Source organism: Salvia hispanica, chromosome 5 (genome assembly GCF_029641045.1).
Source record: "Salvia hispanica isolate PSC_SH4W2 chromosome 5, Shi_PSC_v1, whole genome shotgun sequence".
Lineage (NCBI taxonomy): Eukaryota > Viridiplantae > Streptophyta > Magnoliopsida > Lamiales > Lamiaceae > Salvia > Salvia hispanica.
Window position 1 is genome coordinate 37370614 of NC_142696.1, and position 21726 is coordinate 37392339.

The 21726-nt window shown below is 35.9% G+C and overlaps 3 protein-coding genes and 1 non-coding gene across 4 annotated transcripts; 2 read left to right on the plus strand and 2 right to left on the minus strand.

Moving 5' to 3' along the window:
* Positions 1-984: 984 nt before the first annotated feature.
* LOC125188910 (protein trichome birefringence-like) lies at positions 985-3258 on the minus strand. Its single transcript, XM_048086009.2, has 5 exons — positions 2459-3258; positions 2100-2292; positions 1833-2026; positions 1592-1750; positions 985-1505 (listed from the first exon to the last, which is right to left on the minus strand). Exons 1-5 carry the CDS (start codon positions 3073-3075, stop codon positions 1148-1150), a joined length of 1521 nt encoding a protein of 506 aa, XP_047941966.1. The 5' UTR covers positions 3076-3258; the 3' UTR covers positions 985-1147.
* Positions 3259-8051: 4793 nt separating this feature from the next.
* TRNAS-GCU (transfer RNA serine (anticodon GCU)) lies at positions 8052-8133 on the plus strand. The gene has a single exon. It is a non-coding gene; the product is annotated as a tRNA-Ser (tRNA).
* Positions 8134-8831: 698 nt separating this feature from the next.
* LOC125190851 (protein CYTOSOLIC ABA RECEPTOR KINASE 4-like) lies at positions 8832-11210 on the plus strand. The gene is made up of 6 exons (XM_048088259.2): positions 8832-8889; positions 8967-9116; positions 9600-10245; positions 10498-10630; positions 10731-10817; positions 10900-11210. The coding sequence occupies exons 2-6, from the start codon at positions 9026-9028 to the stop codon at positions 11029-11031; spliced, it is 1089 nt and encodes a 362-aa protein (XP_047944216.1). The 5' UTR covers positions 8832-8889; positions 8967-9025; the 3' UTR covers positions 11032-11210.
* Positions 11211-13299: 2089 nt separating this feature from the next.
* LOC125188845 (carbon catabolite repressor protein 4 homolog 1-like) lies at positions 13300-18251 on the minus strand. Its single transcript, XM_048085908.2, has 12 exons — positions 17673-18251; positions 16231-16972; positions 15645-15731; positions 15487-15570; positions 15321-15407; positions 15128-15214; positions 14466-14519; positions 14293-14384; positions 14076-14190; positions 13844-13988; positions 13584-13738; positions 13300-13499 (listed from the first exon to the last, which is right to left on the minus strand). Exons 1-11 carry the CDS (start codon positions 17828-17830, stop codon positions 13590-13592), a joined length of 1800 nt encoding a protein of 599 aa, XP_047941865.1. The 5' UTR covers positions 17831-18251; the 3' UTR covers positions 13300-13499; positions 13584-13589.
* Between the last annotated feature and the right edge of the window lie 3475 nt (positions 18252-21726).

Consider the following 21726-nt stretch of genomic DNA (forward strand, 5'->3'; position numbering starts at 1 on the left):
CGACGAAACCCGGGTTGTCTACATGTCAATTTTAATCCTATTTGACAAAATTGATTGCTTGAATCCTATTTGGCACAATAATACATACAATCACAATTATTACATAACAAATGACAACTTTTGAATAAACAAAACACAACTTTAACATTTGAATTATGCTATTTGGGTCGGAAATGTGCTATTCATGTCGGGTTGGGAAAATCCTAACGAAATGAAAGTTCGTGGTTTTAAAAACAAATCTCATAGTTCATGGAAAAACCGGAATTCGGGGAAAGATTTTGATTTAAAAAGCCAAAAACCCATTTAAAATTTTGATGAAAATATCAAGTTTTCAATCAAGTGATTTTATAATATTTATGTCAGGATATGCTCACTATATACTCAAAGTAGAGTAAGAAGTCTGATTCTAACTCTTCCATCCTCGTTGTTCAAACAGACTCATTAAATAGAATCAAATTCTATTACGTTAAATAAGGTGCTTAGTTCACTTGAAAGTACGGTTATTCTGACTAAACATATCTTTACTTATCTTGCAAACATAGAAGAGCATTTCTCAAGTTGAACTGAATCTAAAAATGACTCCTTCGGTTCTAATTTGAGTATATATAACCTCATCAATTACTTAATAATTTTATTCATAAACACGTAAAGCATGAAAAGGTGTCATCTTTAACAAGCTGCACTATTTAAATAAATAATCGAAATCGAATAAAATAGAGTCAAAAGTAATTATAATGAAATAAATCTTGTTTCGGTTAAGAGGTTCACCACATCTTAATCCAACAGAGTTATAAATGTAGAGATGGATTATTTTATGTTTAAGGTTGATGCCCTCTTTAGAAAAATTTTGATCCCCACACAAACAACATCATTAAGATTCACACATTTATCCAGCCATGTGTTGCTACACAAAACTCCTGCATCACATAACTAAATTTCCCTCTCTCTCTCTATACTTATCATTATTCATGTACACAGTATATCTTGGATCTTTAACGTATTTACCTATAATTTTCAAGTAAAAACAATAAAAGCTCTAATGCACAACAGTTGTTTGTGTAGCATCACCACTAACATTACACATATATAGAATACACAATGAAACACTACTTAAAATAAAGGATCACGTGTGAAATCAAGTCTATACCTATGCTGCTCTCTTGTGTGATTGCTGCTTCTTGTTCAGCTTCACCAGCAGCTCCGCATACAGGATCTCGTTCCAGGCATCGGGCACTCCCGGGAGGCACCAATGGCTGCAATCCTGGAAGGTCAGAGGCGACCGTCTCTCCTCCTCCGTGTACTGCAGCTTCCTATATATCGACGGGTGCCCATCCTTTCGATAATCTGTCAATTTCGTAACGTTCATGTAACCAACCGGCGTTTTCATCCCTCCAAAAACGCTCTCAAGAACACTCATCTTGTCCGGATACGGTGTGAGATAAGAATCATTCTTGATTGGCTCTGTTTCATTGTCACATGCTCCCCCTGAATTCCACTGCCCTCCACTGAAAAATTATGTTCATTTCTTATCATATCATGTTTTCATCATGATCAAATTCAGTCTAATTTCGAGACTGTGAAGGGATTTTACCTGAAATGAGAGGCTGAGTAGCCTCTGAAGAATACGAGGGACTTTCTTGGATCGACATTGGCATCGACCCATCTGCCCCACGTCGTTATAGCTCTGCGAAAAGCCTCAAGTACATTCAACTCACTATACACATGACTACCTTCTTGATAGTAGTCCTGCCTGAAAAATGCAACATTGTTCTTCACAAACAAAATCTCAATGACACAAACTCAACGCCGATTCTTTTTTTTTATATATATACCCTTTTGAGGTCTTGTCATGAGTCCACCAGTGACCAGTGTTGAACAAGAGCACATCTGCATCTTTGTACTTATCAGCAAAGCTGCTGACCAGATCGAGTCGAAGCGTTTCCTTCTTCGTCCCATTCCTTTCAGTGAATTCCCATTCTCGAACCAAGAAAGGAGCCGCGAAGAACTCCACCGTGCAGTTGTATGCCTTCAACCATTGAATAACCAAGTTAGTATATAAACTCAAAGCATGATTTAGTTGAAAAGGGGATTTCACTTACTTCAAATTGAAACGAATAAGAAGCTTCGCTTCGAAAATGTTGCCTCCCTGAAACTTCATACACCTTTTTTTTATCTTTGACAGAGCTTTTCAGAATACAAATGAGTGATTCCCACATATTCCTATTTAGAGAATCACCAACAAAAACCAGGCGTTTCCCTCTCAGCATTTCCAACATATGGCTTCCATTCAACCTGAACAATTTCCACCTCTATCAATATTTCCGGCATTTAACATAATGCAAATGAAATTGAGTGCTAGAAATCAGATTACAATACCAACTTAACACACAAAAGTTGCATAAATTATCAATCTGATTGACTAATTAAGATGAAAATGCAATTATGAATGCACACAAACCTGGGCAAGTTGCAGGCTTTAGGCTTCCATCTATGCTTAAGGTAGGCATTATCAGGCCTGCCATTGAGGAAACAGTTGAACTGTTCATCAATCAAGGAGCAGGAACCAGGCTTATACAGTGGATAAGACTCATCTCTCACCCAATTTCCATCAAACAGATCACACTCCGAGAGTTGATCGAGCAGCTTCGAATAAATAACTTGTGATCGAGTAACATTCTTCACCAGAGAAGCCGAATTCACAACTGTGCTCTGATTCCTCTTCAGAGATTCACCTCCGATTAGAGTGTGATTTCGATCACGCTTCAATTGAGTCTGATTAGCGATTGGTTGATGAGAAATCTCTGCATTGGCAGTGGAATTGGATGAAGAGTTGGGGAAGTAATAGAAGACGATTGAGGAGAAATGCGAAGTGTGAGAATCGTGGGAAGAGATTGGAGAGGAGGAGTTGGTGAGGGCGATGGCGTCAGGGAAGGAGGAGGGGGTGAAGAGGAGGAAGATGGTGAAGGCTATGGAGATGAAAATGAGGGCGTATGCGAAGGAGAGGGTTTTAGTGGTTTTGAAGAGAGAGAGGAGAGTTCCGGCGTTGAGGGGCGCGTACTTCGCTATATCCGCCATTGTACGAAGGAGAAACCGTTTCGAGAGAGGAGAGAGAATAAGTGGAGTGTTGAAAGTTTGTTAGTAGCGTGGAGGAAGTAGTTACTTTTGAGTTTTGTGTAATAGAGAGAGGGAGAGTGCCAAGTGTTTCACACCAAAGATGTGTGTTGAGACTTTAAAGTGAAAAGGTGGAATGAATTTCATGGTTGTGTTGTGCAGTACTGTGTGTATATATAGAGGTGTATCATATGATATAATCGAGTATGTATTCTGCAATGTGTGCAAATCAGTATTCAGTTCGTCACGGGCATGATAGGCAAATGAAATCTCTGTGAGAAAATAATTATTTTTCTCATTTTTACACAATTTTGTCAGGTGATATGTTAAAATCTTCGATTTTTCATGATTGACAAAAATAAATTTAGGATATGCACAAAATAAAGTAATTACTGCAATTAACCGTTACAAGGTTATTTAGTAAAATATTACTATCCCTCTTAAAAAAAACAATTTTTATTTTAGTCCATTTCTTAAAAATATAAACTTTCTATATTCAGAAGTAGACCTCGTATCTACTAATAATACTTTAATTACTTTTTCTCTTCTTCTTTCTTACATCACTCATTTTTCTCTTCATCTCTCTTACTTACCAATTCTTTTCTCTTATTTTATCAATTGTGCATTAAAACTCGTACTGTTCAAATGTTTTTATTTTTCAAATTCGAATGTATATATCAATTTTTTATTTTATAAATCAGGTTTAATCTTGTAATATCAGGTTTAATAATATACATCAGATTTTAATTGTATACATCTGATTTGGGTAGTTCTCAGGTTCAAGTTTGAAAATAGCACGTTGGATTTGTGATCGGATTTGAGAATTTTCTTAATAGGTCTAATTTGGATTGCATCATTATTAGATTGATCCAGAATTAAGATTCAACCTGCACGGTTTGTCATCCTTATATTTGATACGGATTATCACGAATGAATTGATAAATAATTTAATACCAGTCATAATTAAGTGGTAGCATTAATTATAAGGTAATTCACTGGAAAAGGTAGAGTGATTAAAAAAAAGCGCACCGTAAATTAGCTTTAATTTATGTATATGCTACAGATGCAACTATAAACATACTTTTACTGCACTCTTATACCACTATACTATTTCTTGTATAATACATATATGTTGACGATGTATACATAATATTTGAAATTAAATAATTAAAAAGACGGCATTCAGAATTCCTTGTGGAGTTTGTCGCATATTTATGTTTGAGTAAAATATTTTCAAAGTATAAAGCATGTATTAATGAATATGTTTAAACTCTAGACTAATGAGTAATAAAACTTTTAATGATTTAATCTCAAAGTTATTTTTAAATAAATATAATTAGTGTATAAATACGTAGAGAACGATCATCAATTAAAAAAAATGTTGCCGACACAGTAAAAGGCCAGCAAAAAGTATTCGACAAAGAATACCAGCCATTAATATTAATTACTACTATAACGAAATAGATGCGAAAATAATTTAATTTCGTTGTAATCTGGTTTTTCAAATATAACAAAAATCATAGTAAAACGATAGGTTTTATTAATTTGGTGCCATGTGCCTTTCGTTGTTGATTTAATTAGTTATACAGCCTCACATTTATTGAGAGGTCCCAATCCCATTGAAATTATTTTTTAGAAAATAAATATCAATGCGTGGCATTTAGAGATTTAACAATTTCAACATAAGTCTTCTTTTATTTTTGGAAGAAAGACATTAAGGCTATGTTTGGTTGTCAGGATTATTCTGTCTGGGAAAGTAATCTGATTCCTTAAATTTTAAATTCCTGCGTTTGTTTCAGTTTTTAATTAAACTGGGAAAGAATCAGAATTTGGGAAAAAGGAAAGTTAGTACAACTTTCCAGGATTTTGAATCCTAACTTTTCTTAGGTATTCTTTTTCCCAGTTTTAGGATTCTTATATATTTAAGCAATATAGTATAGTTCTAATAATAATAATAATAATAATAATAACAATAATAATAATAATATAATAAAGATAAATAATAGTAATAATAATAATAATAATAATAACAATTACAATGTTTAAAAAATAATTTAAAATTATAAATCATACTTAATTTCACTATAATAAATACTATAATTAAAATTATCATAATTATATTTATATTTTATAATAATTCATAATAGTAATAATAATTTATTAAATAATTTAAATATAATTATACAATATAAATCTTATAATAAATAATAACAATCAGTATATTTTATAAATTAATAATTAATCAATAAAGTCATAGTGCAATTTTAATTTATAAAATTTATTCAATTATAATATTCATAAATATTATAATTATAATATAATAATTATTATATTTATTATTATAATAAATGAGTATTATAATACTCCATGTAACTATAATTATAATTATATTATTATATATTACGATGGATAATCCATATTTAAACTATCCATCGTAATAATAAATATAATTACTCCTATATAATTATTATTATTGTAATTAATAATTTATTTAAAATTTTACAATATTATTTTTTTATATAAATAAAAAATAAAAAATATAATTTTAGTTTGGTGTTTAAATTAAATATAAATTTAAAATCTTGATATTTTCCAAACACAGGAAAGTAAAGTTACTAGGAATCATATTCCTGGAATTCATTTTCCCAAGAATCATTTTCCTTGTCAACTTTAATTTCCCACCAATCAAACATGGCCTAAATATTTTGTAGGAGATTTCAAAGCGAAGGAAATTGTACATTTGTCCTATAAACTGATTGTTTGGAAAAGACGAATAACAAAAGCTAGCAAAAGAGAAAAAGTTCGATAGGTATAAACAAAAACCAAATTTATTATTTATTCGTCTTTTTCTTATAATTATCGCCATTATGTGTTGGAGAAAATAAGAAAGAAGAAGTGATATGTGACCTATTGTAAGCCTTAGTTTGACATTGATCCATTAATAATATATTTATTCTTAAACTTGAATAAAAAATTATCTAATTTCGGTCTTAAACGAAATCATCATCTTTTAAATATCATTTTATCGATGTGTCAACTATCTAGGGACCAACTGTTAATAATTTTGCAACAAAATGAAAATTTTAACATTATTAAAATGTTTGAAGATTCACGATGTTGAAATTACATAACAAGGAAAATTCGTGCATTAATGTAGACTTCACCATGTTCATTTATGTTTCTAATTTTGTTGCGACAAATTGTGTAAATATGAAGCATTTGCCGACGGCACTTAGGTTCATAAAAAGGATTGAGATGCAAATATATTTTAATGAAAAAAGCAACAAAGATTGAAAATTTAGTGGATCGTCACATGTAAATTGTAAGTAGTAGAGAATGCATTTAGGCATTGAGTTTCTAAAAATCATGAGTTTAATTTGATACATCAATAAACAAAGGGTTTTTGGCTTTTTAAACCAAAACCTTTCCCCGAATTCCGGTTTTTCCCATGAACTATGAGATTTGTTTTTAAAACCACGAACTTTTATTTCGTTAGGATTTTCCCAACCCGACCCAAATAACACATTTCCGACCCGAATAGCATAATTCAAAATGTTAAAGTTGTGTTTTGTTTATTCAAAAGTTGTCATTTGTTATGTAATAATTGTGAGTGTATGTATTATTGTGCCAAATAGTATCCAAGTAATCAATTTAGTGACAAATAGGATTAAAATTGATATGTAGACAACTCGGGTTTTGTCGTTGACCCGCCAGGGGAAAATCCTAACGAAATGAAAGTTCGTGGTTTTAAAAACAAATCTCATAGTTCATGGGAAAACCCGGAATTCGGGAAAAGGTTTTGGTTTAAAAAGCCAAAAACCCATAAATAAATGCCCAATTTAAATTTCCTGACTTTCTTTTACTATAAAAATATATTCAAATACAATACAAAGGGAATTTAAATAATAAAAAATCGAAAAAGACAGATATAGGGAAGAGGAAAAGAAATAAAAAATAAAAATAAAAAACGAAAAATGATTCTAAAAAATTGAAAACATAAACAAGCTAAAAAGCTTCGACCCTCTTCGTTCCATTATCGCAGAAATAACCTCCATGGGCTATGCCATAATTTTTGTTAAAATTTTAAAAATATTGCAAGACGTTCATATTCAATAATATAATATCGTTGGAGGAATTTTTGTACTATTATGAGATTGACCATACTTGGTAGTATTTTTTTTTCTTCGCAATTGCAACATGATGATATTTGAATGGACTTGCAAAACCATCGTGGACTTGATTTATGTATTTGAGAACAACTTTAATGTGGTCAAAACCTTTATTTTTATCCCTTATCTCACCGCTTAAAAATATTCTTTCAGGAGATAGAATTAAATTTTCTATTCGATGAGCATATTAATTTCTTTGAAGTAATCCACTAGCTAGACCCGATGACGATGTATGTGAATTCCGATATCTCCATCATTGCTCTTTCTCCCATCGAGAGATACAGAGTTTTTTTAGCCATGCAACAAAATCATAACATCTTTCTATACCGCGTTATCTCTCATGTACAAAATTCATAAAGATATATGAAGGTGTGTGGCTAAATAAATAATGTATTATTATCGATTTTGAGAATGAGATTTAAATTACTTTGACACTTCGTAATATCTATTTAGTTTAAAGAGTATTTTAATTTTAATAAAAATCTAATCGAAATTTTTTTACCTCTACCAGCGGTGATGGGCCGATTGCACACCCAGATTACGAGGCCGAAAATTGAAGCAATTTTGTTATTCAAGCCCAACAATGCACTCCTAAAAATCTCTGCTATTCTTCATCCACTTATAAAAAATCAAAAGTTGACTTGTTTGGGTTTAAAAAAACCAATCGATGATTGCTCAGATCGAAATATGAAATAAATCATGTTACATCACGTACGTACCTTCATTGTCTAAAATTCAATATTAATTTAATAGAAAGGGAAACTAAGCACCGTCTCTTTGGCCGAGTGGTTAAGGCGTGTGCCTGCTAAGTACATGGGGTTTCCCCGCGAGAGTTCGAATCTCTCAGGCGACGTTTATTTTTTGTTTGATTATTGAAAATATTTTATTTTAAATAATAAATATCGAGTCTAGATGATTAAAGAAGATCTTTACTATCGAGGAGGACAAGTTATAGTAAATTGAATTTAGGATCTTTATAAACTTAATAATCTTGTCTACGTTGCAAATTATTTAAAAATGACTTATTTTGTAACTCATGAAAGTACCACAAATATTCCTCCTTTGACTCCAAGAAGATGAATAAAATTTCCGTCACGAGATTTTGTATAATATGACTATAAAAATATTGAAAGTTGAAGCCATTCTAAGGAATAGAGAGTAAGTGAAAAATATCAAAAAGTATCTTACATAAACCATTGTTTTATTTTATGGTACGAGTTTCAAATGTACCAAATACATTATGACTTATGTGTAGAATGATATATATTATATTTAACCTATATATACCTATTTGAGTATAAGAAATGGTTAAATAAAGCTACTATCATGCCGGACATAGTGTGCCATCATCAGCTTATCCATTTATGACAATTTTAATATTTTAGGCATCTCTAATTTATTCACATTTTATGGCAATCAATAAGTAGTAAGTATTTATGTGATTATTCTGGCGAAATAGTGTGTGGCTCAAACCGTGGCATGCGACATTCCCGCGAAAACACACAACAAACTGTGCCTTTTTGAATTTGCCTCAAACTGCATACGAAAATTTAGACAGAAAGGTATCTTGGCGATTTGGTTAATTCCCATCTTTCTGTCTCTTTATCAGGTTATTCATTCATTTCTTTGTTTTCATCATATTAATTTTTCCAATTTTGATTGCAAGATGCTTTTCTTCTTCTTCAGGAATTGTGTGCAGATATTGAGTAAATTTGTAGTAATTGGTAGATTTAAAAGGGTGAGAAATGTTGTGCTGTGGAGGTGGTGAGGAAGAAGCCGCCGGGCCTCCACCCAGCCAATACACTACCCCGCTTAAGCCCGCCACCACCGGAGGAGGTAATTCATATCTTTCATCTCATCAAAATACTTCAATTTCATTTCTTTGCAGAATATTTCTTAATTGGCAATTGTTGTATTTTTGTCCACGGACATTAAATATGGTTGTTTTAGTGAAGAAAGTAATTGATTCTTATAAAAATGTTGGAATACATTTTCGTAGAACAATCCAAAAAGTAATAGGTAAAAGATGGTTATATTAATCTATTACTACTAAAGAAATCACAATGAAGAAATTTTAGTCTGTCCTAGCTATTCTCGATCTGAAAAATAAATCATGAAGTTTATGATTCTCGTAATCATTTCATCCTTCCATTTCCCAGCGAATTACGTGTTGATGCAGAAACCGATTTAAAACACTTTTACAAAACATTTTGACCTTAATTAGACGTTGTTTTGACCACGTGTTTCAAACCGATTATCACATCAGCGCGTAATTCGCTAAAAAAAAGTGAAGTTTGTGCTAAATAAATGAAGGTGTAGGCGATCGAGGAGACCCTCGGGGTGGCGGAAGAGGCGGAGCGCCAAAAAAGTCGTTGCCAATCGAGCTTCCGGCGTTGTCGTTGAACGACCTAAACCGACTAACCGACAATTTTGGCCCAAAATCCTTCCTCGGCGAGGGATCCTACGGCCGAGTATACTATGCCACTTTAAGCGACGGCCAGCCCGCCGCCATCAAGAAGCTCGACACGAGCTCCTCCGATCCCGACACCGACTTCCCGGACCAGCTATCCACGGTGTCCAGGCTTAAAAACGAGCACTTCTTGTCATTGCTCGGATATTGCTTAGAAGGAAACAACCATATTTTGGTGTATGAATATGCGGCGATGGGCTCATTACATGACGTTTTGCACGGTCGGAAAGGGGTGCAGGGGGCCGAGCCCGGGCCGCTGCTGACGTGGAATCAGAGAGTTAAGATTGCCCACGGCGCGGCCAAGGGCCTTGAGTTTTTGCACGAGAAATGCCAGCCATCGGTCGTGCATCGTGATATTAGATCTAGCAATGTGCTTTTGTTTGATGATTTTCTTGCCAAGGTTGCTGATTATAGCTTGACCAATCAATGCTCCGACACCGCAGCTCGCCTGCACTCCACTCGGGTTCTTGGGACCTTCGGTTACCATGCTCCCGAGTGAGTTCAAAACTTTCCCCCGATTTTACTTGTGTTGTTTAGTACATTCTGTTTGGTAGGGAAGATCGATAAGACAAAACATGATAAAAACACACAGTTCAGGCCATTTTACCGGTAAAGTAGCGTTGCCCCGTTAGTTTCATAGAACAATTGACAACCGATCGTAACAATTGAAAGTTCATATATTTAGATGCAATTACTTCTGAATTAATTAACTTGGTTTGTGATCACACTATGGATGGGATGTATTAGGTATGCGATGACGGGGCAGATAACTCAGAAGAGCGATGTTTATAGCTTTGGAGTAGTGCTTTTAGAGCTCTTGACGGGGAGGAAGCCGGTGGACCACACTATGCCAAAAGGGCAACAAAGTTTAGTCACATGGGTAAGTACATCTACATTTTCATATTATAATTAAATGTATCATCAAAATATGTATGCTAAAAGAGTTTGGTAAATTAAAAATGGCAATCTTGTGGATGCAGGCAACTCCAAGATTGAGTGAAGATAAAGTGAAACAATGCATAGATCCAAAGCTGCAAGAGGATTATCCTCCTAAGGCCATGGCCAAGGTATATTTCAACAAGTCTAATGAATGAAGTTATGCATTTTAATGTAGAAAAGAGGATGATGTGGTTTTTATGGTGGATGCAGATGGCAGCAGTGGCGGCACTGTGTGTGCAATACGAGGCCGATTTCCGACCAAATATGACGATCGTGGTCAAGGCTTTGCAGCCACTGCTCAATGCAAAACCAGCTGGAGCTGCTGCAGATTCTAATGCATGATTCCATCAACATTATTCATCTCCAAAATTAAACATTTTTTTTGTATCTTTATTATTAGTCAGTCTCAGCTTGTTCTAACTAACTGATAGAGGTCTTCTACACATGATATATTGTAGATTATCAAACATATCATGTTGTGGCCGAAGTTAGGATCCATAATTCTATTTTTGTTTATTTTATGTGTTCATTATTTTGTGGACGTGGACTTGTTTTGACTTAAACGTTCTAAAAATTCTAAGAGATAATATAACTATATAATATCATATGAATACTCGTAAGATAAATAACCAATATATCACTAGATTTTTATTAAGAAAATTCAACATAATACAAATTGTGATTTATTTTAAATTGTTTGATATATTAGGTGTTAGGTGCATGCTAGGGTGCAACCACCCTTTAAAATAATATCATACCACTATTCCTAGCCAATCATTTGTACACGTGGATGAATAATAATAAGCTGCCACGTGGCAAAAAAAAAATAAAAATTTGAAAAAGACGGTCAGCAATTTGCTGGTCTTTATACATCAATATTTCTTTGAGTGATGATTTAGAGACATAATGTCTCCAAGCCATAATACCCCTATGTCACTTTGCCATAAATCAAATTATTATATGGACTAATATACCCTTATTTTAAATTATAAAAGGAAAGACAATTCATTTATTATATCTTTAATCTAAGTAATCAATCAAATTCATATCAAAAGCCAACTCATCAAATTAAACTCTTTTATCAAAATATACTCAATTATTAAATAATTATTAATATTCTATGTCTTAAAAATGACGACATGCACATACATAATTTCTTCGTGTTATCGTCCAACGGAATAGTTAGTCATCGCATCAAATTATTTTATTAGTACTCTATTAAATAATTATTTTTTAAAGAGAGTATTAAATAATTATTAAAATTCTAAATTATAAAAACGACTACTATGTGCATACACTTCATTTTTAATTGTTATCATCTAACGAAATAATAATAGTCATTCACATCAAATTATTTTATTAGTTGTACTATAAAATAACTATTAAAATTCTTAGTCATAAAAATGACTACATGCATATACATACTTAATTTCTTAGTGTTATCGTCCAACGAAATAGTAATAGTCATTCACATCTAATTATTTTATTAATACTAAATAATTATTAAAATAGTAATAGTCATTCTTGTATAAAGTATTTTAATAATATTAAATAATTATTTCATTAAATCTATTAAATACCTATAAGTTTAGAATTTAAAAAATATTGTATAAAGTATTATTTAAATAAAGGTTAATTCATTATATTAAATTAAAGTTTAAATAAACTAATACGTATTACGTGAAGTTAGAAAGAATACTTCATAAGCATATTTATGTAATGAATTTAAATAAACTAATATTACCTAATAAGTTGTTTGGAAATTTATGAGAGATTGATAGGAAGATTTGAATATATATTTGCTTAAATCAAGCAATCCATAAATATACACACAACTTTCCTAAGCAAGTAATTTTAAATGTAAATAAATGTTTCATATGCATAAGGGTAGTATGGTATATGTACAAAACATAAATTTAAATAAAAATTTAAAATAATCTAAAATGACTATTTTAACCTCATTATAGCATTATGGTCTCTAAAACATTTTCCTATTTCTTATCCAGCAATATCCGAAGCAATCTATAAATTGCTGTGTAATGTTTGTAATATTGCTGCGTAGCGTTTATAATATTGCTGTATAAGTGGTGTAACAGTGTCATTTTAAGATGGGTTGTCATTTTAACACAAACCTGAAGTGTTATTATTAACTAATCTAACGAGGACATTTAAGGTTTTAAACTCGTTTATTTTTTACTTTATTCCAAAAACACTGAAAAATGAATAATTTGCTTAAATGATTGGGGAAAAAGAGGATGATAGAAATGAGAGGAGGCAATAGAGTAGCACTTCATCATTCACATCATAAGTTTGACCATCCCGTTACAAGTGAGGCATTTCATTTTTAACGCAAATCAATACTTTTAAACTCTATTACTTTATTCTCTCTGCGTTTCTCTACTTTATTTTTTCATAACTCAACCCACTTAATATTATTTTTTTCTTAAATGTCTCACTTATAATATAATCAGACTGGGGAGTAATAAACATAAAACTAAGGGTGAAAGGTGAAAAAACGACAATGTTTTTGGATACCCAATTGGTAATGTTGTTGGGAGTAATAAACATAAAAAACGAAAATGCTTCCTAGAATAATTGAAGGCAACTTGATAGTTTAAATAACCTGTATTCATTCACATTCGATCGCAGTGCATTGTTTTTCATCATACTTTTTGCTCTAAGACAAAGGTACAAAGATGGTTAAAATAACACTTGGAAATTGAACTATCGTTACAGTAACTTATCTCTCTCTCTCTCCGAAATTGTACCAGCTACAGCTATTATATCAGAAATTCTCCTTCACCTTAGGCCTGCAGAAAATAAAACAAGAAGAAATTAAGAAACGATTAGTAATCTCTCCCTCTCTACAAATCATTATCGGTGCGACACATTACCTCTTATTATGAGCGTCTGGACCTTGGCTTGCAGCGGAATTCAGCAAACAGTGCTATGTGGTCTGAAGACCATTCTGGAGAAGGAAGAGCAGTATCTTTCCGCAAGCTATTCTCATCCAAGAGCTCCAACAAAGACTCCACCGTTAACGAGTCAGCTACAACCACAGATTTATATATGTTACTCCATCTTGTTATTTAGAAGAGACCGGGTGTGAAGCAAATAGAGTGGGATGAATGAATTGAACAGCTAAACAATATACCTGTATAGAATATGTAATCATGGGTGCCGATAAAATCTCTAGTGCAGTTTGTGAAAAGGGGTTCATTAGTAGCAGGATCCGTTTTCTTTCGCTGCTCCAGACCCAGTCCGGCCACAACTCTTGCAAAGGACGAGTAAGCACTTACCTGAAATGAAACTCAATGCAATGTGAATGTAAGTTTACCTTGCATTACAAACGACACACTGAATGTGGCTTCTTAGGATTCTCGTACCAATGGGAGCTGATGCGTCAATTTGCTAAGAGGACGAAGAATTCCGAGGGGGTCTATGGCTAGGTCCGGATGATTTTGATCAACTTTCCCCATAGCAAGGAGGGCATGAGGGGCACTGGTGATAATAAACAAGTAGTAGATTAAACTTATAAAAGGTCAAATACAAGCACCCCAAGCTAACCATATAATAGTGTACTATATAGAACAGAGAGAGCACCTTCCCGGAACAGAATTGAAATCACCACACATCAGCATTGGAATATCTGCACTCACAGCTATTTTTTCTAGTCCTTTAATTAGTGTATGAACCTAAAAAAGGAAGAAGACGAGGTACTTAGACAAAAAAGAGGAATATGGATGTTTAGAGAGGATGTGGGCTCTGATAAAAACCTGCCAAAGCTTGACATCTTTCAACTCTTGCTGCACGTTTACATGTGTGTTTGCCTGTAATAAAATGGCCATAAGATAATCTGCTAGGTACTCCAGAATCCAGATACACAACAGAGGAGTAACTCTATCCAAAGCTATCAAGAAAAATCACACATGACGGGAGAAAAAAAAATGCTTAGTAATTTACGAATGAACATATTCCTACAGAAGTACCTAAGGGCTAATAATTGATATATTTGAGGCCAAAACACACAAGATCATTTTATTCCTTTACTTTTCAATTCAAGTCATTTAAATAATCTATCATAAATAGGAATCATCTTTGACAGCCATTGGGTGGTGTAGGCAGAAGGAGGCAGCAGGAGCCAGAACACTGAGCCCACTGATTCTATAAAACCTAACTTCAAGTGCCAAGTTTACTAGTGCTCTGTACTTCACGTTAACCTTTGACAAGCCCGAGGTCTTGATGATGCTTTGAATTTAGTAAACAAATGCTCCAGTCATTGGAAAGTTTCAAATTCTTATTTGCACCAGACTTAAGAGCAAATGCCTTTCTAAGTTAATTGATGTTTCATGAGTAAGACCTATACAAATGATTACTCCTAGCATCTTTAGTTTTGCTAGGGAATTGGCATCATAGTAATATGTGGTTAAAATCTTACCACACAAATAAGCTGGCGTTTCCCGGCATTATCAGCACCCTGGTTACTGCTCTTGGCTTCTAGAACCAAGATGAGCGCAACATTATCCTGTACAATGGAAGGATATAAGATGGAATATGTTTATCTTACTTATGAAACAAATGACCAGCAAAGTAAAAATCCCAAAGCAAAATTGGTCTTTCTTGTGCAGTACCATGATCAACCGGTTTAAAGCATTTTTCTTCTGAACACTTGGTATGAATGCTTCAATTAAAGACTGTGCAGCTTTGTTGAACTCAACCTAAAAACCACAGGTGCCAAGTATCAAAATGATAACCAACTTTCCCACAGATGTTATACAAACATGACAATTTGGTCACCTCATATTTCTTGACATTAGTGAATCTATCACGACGGAAAAAAGTAGCACATCCATCAATGTTTTTCATGGCCCCAACAAAAACCTATGGGAAAAACAGCATATTGCATCAATAACATGTTTTGGACATCCAGATTCAAAATAGATCTTTTCACTGACCTCTGTTGTTTTCATTTTGAAAACAGCTTGATAACCATGTTTGTCCAGCTCCGGTGCAAAGAATTCCTCAAAGTGGTCGCTTTGAACCTGACAGGATATTGGGCCACCAAACAGAAAAAGGTCATGTTGCAGAGTGTAAACATGTTATAACACGAAAAAAAGAACATCATTTCAGTATTTCAAACTATAGCATCCTTTAATAAATTGGAAAGTTCAATTGACCAGTTATGTCTCAGTCAACACAGTTACAAAAGTACTCATTCATCATGGTAAGGAAATTTCAATATATTGACAAAAGAAATGCTTATAAACTGATCATTTCAAACCAAACAGAAAATGAACATGAAATCTCAAGAAATGGAAGTATATGGTAATAACAATTGGTGCTACAAGATCTCCAAATGTTTAAAGCTTTTCTCAAAGATGTCAAATTCCACTACAATGCTAATTGCTCAACATAGGGGCATGAGCTCCAAAAATAACTGTTATCCTAGTTTCACCAATCATAATGAAAATAATTATAAACTCAAACATAACTTCTAAAACATCCAGAAAACATAATGGAAATTTGTGCACTGCTTGGTACCTCTTGGAGACAAACAATGTCTGCACGGTAGCCAACTATCTCTCTTAACAAATTTTGCCTGCGGTAAGGCCAAGATAGAGCCCAAGTGGGACAATAGCTGTATGCATCACTAGTCGCATATGCATCGGATAGGATATTGTATGAAAGCACAGAAAATGTCATTGCCGATGAAATACGCCCATCAAAATCTATATTCCTGGAAACATCCATTCCAACAGGAATCACCCGTCGTGGAATGGGTGACGGAGCTGGAATCACACGTGAAGTTGAAAAAGTACTAGGAGATCCCACAGTTAATTTAGTTTCAACATCTATTACAGTACACTCAAATTTAAGGACATGACCAACATCATCAGCTGTTGGTGTGTATATCTTTGTGTATCCAACTTCAACCCACGTTTCACCACCATTTCTTTGAGTAACTGCAGTAGGGTACAAACTACTGTTTGCATTCGACAAATTAGGATTTGATTGAGATGTTGACAAGCTAGCATTACTACCACTACTATTGAAGCGACCAAAAACTTCCTCCTCCTCGGTTGCATTCTCATTTAAAGCACTAGCAGCACGCTCGTGCAGGAGACGATGATGTTGCCAGGCATCTGCAAAGCACTTTGGCGAACAATGGTAACTCTTGGCAACAGGTAATTTTGCCTTGAGACATCCAAGGCATTGTAATGTAGCCTGCTCGGTTGGGTGAACATTACAGACTGCAACTTTTTTGTCACTTAGTATGCGATACCTGCATGGAGACCCAATTATTTGCACGCGCAAACATTCACATTTATTCTGATGTAGTATGCATTTAGAAGTCGAGTAACATAATTATTGATTTTGCTATTCAGACTAATTTACAAGCTAAATGAATAATTCAAAGAATCCCAGTCCAAATGATGCATGAGACCAAGAATCTGATGCTTCAATTTCCTCGGACTCTCGAAAAGTTATTCAGTTGTTTACCCTAGAAGCCACTGTTTTAAACTGTACCCACAACCACTAGCGGTCAGAGGGTGTTTGGCTAAGCTAGACACCTTACAAGCTCTGGCAGGGTATAAGATGCTCCAAGAGATTATAAGTTCTCAAGTATGAATATATTTGGATAATTGAGCTAATAAGCCATAGAAAGAAAATTGAGGAGATATGAAATTTGATAGGTATATGTTAAAGATGACAAATTATAGTAGGGTTATATTTGTTAATTATTTGTTGCTTATGAGATCATGGTAAAACAAGATGCGATTAAAGAGCTTAATTTCCGGAGCTTTTTACTCAGCTAAAAATCCCCTTAGTAGCAACTAAAGCTAAGAACTAGCTTTCAAACAGTTATACATCATCAAGAAAACACAAATTTAAACCACTAATAGGTAAGCTATAACCACAGATTTATTCATATATTATCAAGGAATTCATAAATCAATATTTGAATGCAAAAGAAAGCTGACCATTTATATCTCAAGAAATGGCCGTCGATGGGGTTGAACTCAGTAATATCATCAGAAATGTGAGACTTATCAGTACGCTTCAAAAGCACGTATGGAGTCAATTCGCATCCAACAATGGGTATATCGGACGGCAAGTGCACCCGAAGCACAGTTACCATTTTGCCCTCTTCTTCTTCTTCTTCAACGCCTCGCCCTTTGCTCCCGTCGTCTTTCCAAACCCTAAAACAAAGTAAATTGAGGAATCAAACAACACTTTTAGGCGGACTTGTGGCGGACCCGCCATCACCCACGCACGGTGCCAATCGCCAGCGTTACGTCCTGAAACCTCAATCAAATCGCGAAAATGGGAACCGATTTGTTAGAAACCAATATTAGAGATTTCAATGGAGGGATTGGGCGATCCTGGGATGAGTCAATCGAGATTGAAGGAAAAGTAATGAATGGTTTGGTGGTGTAGAAGGGGCTATGTCAATGTAGAGAAATAGAATTGGGGGAAATGAAATCGGAAGGATTAATAGGACTGGCAAATCGATTCATTGGAAAAATTAGGGTTTTACAGCATTAGAAGTTACGAATTTTGAACCTAAAATAAAAAGGGTGAAAACAGCCTTTAACAAACCTACCAGATATTCGCTGCAGCGAGATTGATTCGGTGCGGTTGGCTGCACAGAGTAAAGTCGCTAATTTGAAGCGATACGACTTCTATTATAACTGATCTGAGTCACCAATTGTCCAATTCACAATTGTAATTAATTTTTGTAATTAATTTATTATAATTATGCTTCAAAATTAAGATTTATTCGGGCTGGGACGTGATCAAATGCAAACTCTAAATATTGTACAAACTCCAAACTATAATCTAGACCGTTAGAAAATATCAACAGATCATGAAATAATAGCAATAAAAAATGTCAACACAATGTCAACGGTTGATGTTGTGTTGAAATTGTGTTGATATTGTGTTGATATCAGAATCTTGAAATTTTATACTGTGTTGACATTAGAGCATCCACTATAGGGGCGGCGTGCCGGCCGCCCCCATCGCGGCTTAGCCGCGGCGGCCTACTGCGGAGGAATCGTCCGCCCCGGAGGCGGACGATTTTGTTGGGGCGGACGGGCATTCGCCCCGAAGGCGGCGGACGAGCCGGAGGAGAGAGAAGCGCGGCGGCCGCCGCGCCTATCTATTGCGCGGCGAAACCGCCGCGGCGACCGCCGCTTTGTATTTTAATTTTTTTTTTTTTTTCGAATTTGTAATTAATTTTTGTCTTATTTAAATACCCCACCAATTTGTTTTTCACTCCACACCCATTTTCACTCCACCTCCAATTTCACTCTTCAGAATTTTATACCAAATGCACGGGAGAGACGAAGATTCATCCGGCACGGAAGAATCGGGATACGGATACTATCCTTCTTCCCAACCATCTCAGCTGTGGGTATCGAGTCCCACCCCCGGGGATCGAGTCCCAGTCCCCCTCCATTCCAGTCGTGGTCACCGACATCCCCGCCGTGGCAACAAACCCAATATCGGGGTCAGTCATCTCATCAGAGGAATTTGGGTCATTCGGCATTCGGAGATTATCGACCCACTATGGACTCGCCCAACCATCCGCGTCCGGATACCCCCTCTCACTCTTTCCAGCGCACTCAGACTCCTTTGTCTGATTTCGATAGGTTCACACTGGAGCAGATGATGGGGCTGATGAGTCCGGGCCTACCGGAGACCCCGCCGAGGAGATGTTCCGGCGACGGCGGTGGGGGGAGGGCCGGCGGCGACGGCGACGGGGATGGCAGCGGCAGCAGCGGCGGTAGTGAGTCGGCGGTAGCAAGTCGGGGCGGGCACTACACCAAAGACGAGTCGATTGCTGTGGCGAGGGCATGGGATGTCGTCACATCAGACCCCTGTGTTGGCACCGATCAGATCGAGATGGGCTTTTGGAAGCGCGTTTTGTTGACCTACAATGAGTTCAAGCCGAGAGGCGCCAAACCGCGTGACGCGGAACAGATCCGGAAAAGGTTTGGGAGGATTCTGACACCTACCAGGAAGTCCGCGGGCATCTACGGCAACAACCTTCTCAACGCAGAGAGTGGCCGCAACGAAGCCGACGTGAAGGCTCTGTCTATGTCCCAATACAACGCGCTATGGAAGCATAAGTTCACCCACTGGGAGGAGTTTCTTGTTCTCGAGAACTGCCCGAAATTCAAGTCCATCTGTGCAGAGGAGACTGAAGGTCACGGGGCGAAGCGCAATAGACGCAACAGAGCCGGGAACTACAGCAGCAGCAGCGGTGGACAATCAATCGACCTCAACGACGCCCAAACGGAGGAGCCCTCTGATACACACACTAGGCGCTCACGCCCTCCGGGGCAGAAGGCCAGTATCCGCAGCGCCCGAATGTCTGCAGGTTCCTCCCGCTACTCGGCGCCCACGTCTGGATCGCGCAGCGCGCAGGCGCCTTCTGGAGCTCAGTCCGTGGACCATGGGGCCCATGTGGTCTTGAACAGGAACCTGAATGTGCAGTTGATGAAACAACTGCAAGAGAACTGCCGTTTCTACGAGTCGGCCACCGACCCGATCACCAAGGCGATATACTATGATCTCATGTGTAGGATCAGAGAGGATCTGGGGCTGACTGGTCCAGCGGGCCGGGTGCGCCGGGTGCAGGGGTGACGGGGGCAGGGGCGGCGGCGCCGGGGGGAGTGGGCGACGAAGAAGAGACAGAGGATTCCGACTCCACCACCGAGTAGATGGTGGCGGTGTTTTTATTTGTTTTTATATGTTTTTTTTTATAAAATGTTCGTTGTATAATTTTCCGGTATCCATTAATACAACGAATATTTGGTCTCATCGCACTTTTTAATTTTATTATTATCTCATTTTCTAATTATTTTTAGTCCGATAATTTTAAGTCTAATTGAATTAAAATATACAAAGAATAAAAATAAAGTGAAATGTGGCTAACAAAAGTGTCCACTATTGCTGCGGAAACTTTTTTTTGTGGCCGTGGACAAATAAAAAGTGGCTATGGACAAAAAAAAAATTGTCCACCAAAAAGTGTCCACCTATAGTGGATGCTCTTATGTTGATATTGTGTTGAAAAAGTTTGGAGTTTGTATCACTACCCTATTAGGGCTTGTGTATCGTGCATTAGTCCATCACTAATTATCTTTAGGGCGTGTTCGGTGTTTCTTAAATTAGCAAAATCGAGGATAAAACTGAGCATTAATGTCAGTTCGGTGTTCCACGTACAAATCTGCATGGCCCTCGTTAATGCCCACGACCCGAAATGTTCCTTCATTATTTCCTTGGTTAGATTTCCAACTTGATTTTTATTTCTCGTTTGATTTATTGGACCAAGAATTGGGGTTAAGATGAATAAATTGACCCTGAAAATCTCGATCCCTTAGTCACACTTTCAAATGCACATGTTGCAGCTTTCTCTCTCTCTAAGCAAATAGTCGGTGATGCCTCTGTGGTTGAGGAATTGTTGAGCATTGGGGAGAAGACGTAGGAGTAGTTGCAAACGTCAAATCCAACCCAATCGGCGGTGAGATTGTAGGGATATGAGAGAATGGCCTTCTTCCACGCCTACAGCGCGATGTAGGCGTCACAGAGGCGAGGGTTTTCGAAGACAAGTGATTTTGGATTTGCTGCATCTAAGACGGTGGGGGTAGATGGTGGAATTTGTAAAAAATGACGAGGGCATATTTGTCCGACAACATTGCATAGGTGGTCGACCGAAAACGGCAACAAATGAATACCAATTGACCACATTCATTTCTTCCAAGAATCATTTCATACAAATCCAATTCTTCATAAAAATAGATAACCCCTAATGATAAATTCTAAATTTTTTAACCCAAACTAGGTCATGTTTTCATTTCCGGATCCGTTCAATTTTTAAGTCAAACTTGCTAGTACTTTACTGTCGATATATAAATCACATGAAAATGATATTTTAGTATAGTGGCTCATGCTAATAAATCCAACAATGTGTTCTCCAATCTCCAATAAAAATAAAGGTGTACACAATTCTTGAAAAACACAAGAGAT

Bases quoted from the DNA above. Each gene is read 5' to 3' on its own strand.
- LOC125188910 (XM_048086009.2), bottom strand. From the start codon at position 3,075: ATGGCGGATATAGCGAAGTACGCGCCCCTCAACGCCGGAACTCTCCTC. The intron at 2,027-2,099 runs GTAAGTGAAATC...CAATGGTTGAAG, and splicing joins CTTATTCGTTTCAATTTGAA to GCATACAACTGCACGGTGGA. The intron at 1,751-1,832 runs GTATATATATAA...TGCATTTTTCAG, and splicing joins CATGACAAGACCTCAAAAGG to GCAGGACTACTATCAAGAAG.
- LOC125190851 (XM_048088259.2), top strand. From the start codon at position 9,026: ATGTTGTGCTGTGGAGGTGGTGAGGAAGAAGCCGCCGGGCCTCCACCC. The intron at 9,117-9,599 runs GTAATTCATATC...ATGAAGGTGTAG, and splicing joins GCCCGCCACCACCGGAGGAG to GCGATCGAGGAGACCCTCGG. The intron at 10,818-10,899 runs GTATATTTCAAC...TGGTGGATGCAG, and splicing joins CTCCTAAGGCCATGGCCAAG to ATGGCAGCAGTGGCGGCACT.
- LOC125188845 (XM_048085908.2), bottom strand. From the start codon at position 17,830: ATGGTAACTGTGCTTCGGGTGCACTTGCCGTCCGATATACCCATTGTT. The intron at 15,571-15,644 runs GTCAGTGAAAAG...TTTTTCCCATAG, and splicing joins TCAAAATGAAAACAACAGAG to GTTTTTGTTGGGGCCATGAA. The intron at 14,191-14,292 runs GTGCTCTCTCTG...TATTATCACCAG, and splicing joins TTCAATTCTGTTCCGGGAAG to TGCCCCTCATGCCCTCCTTG.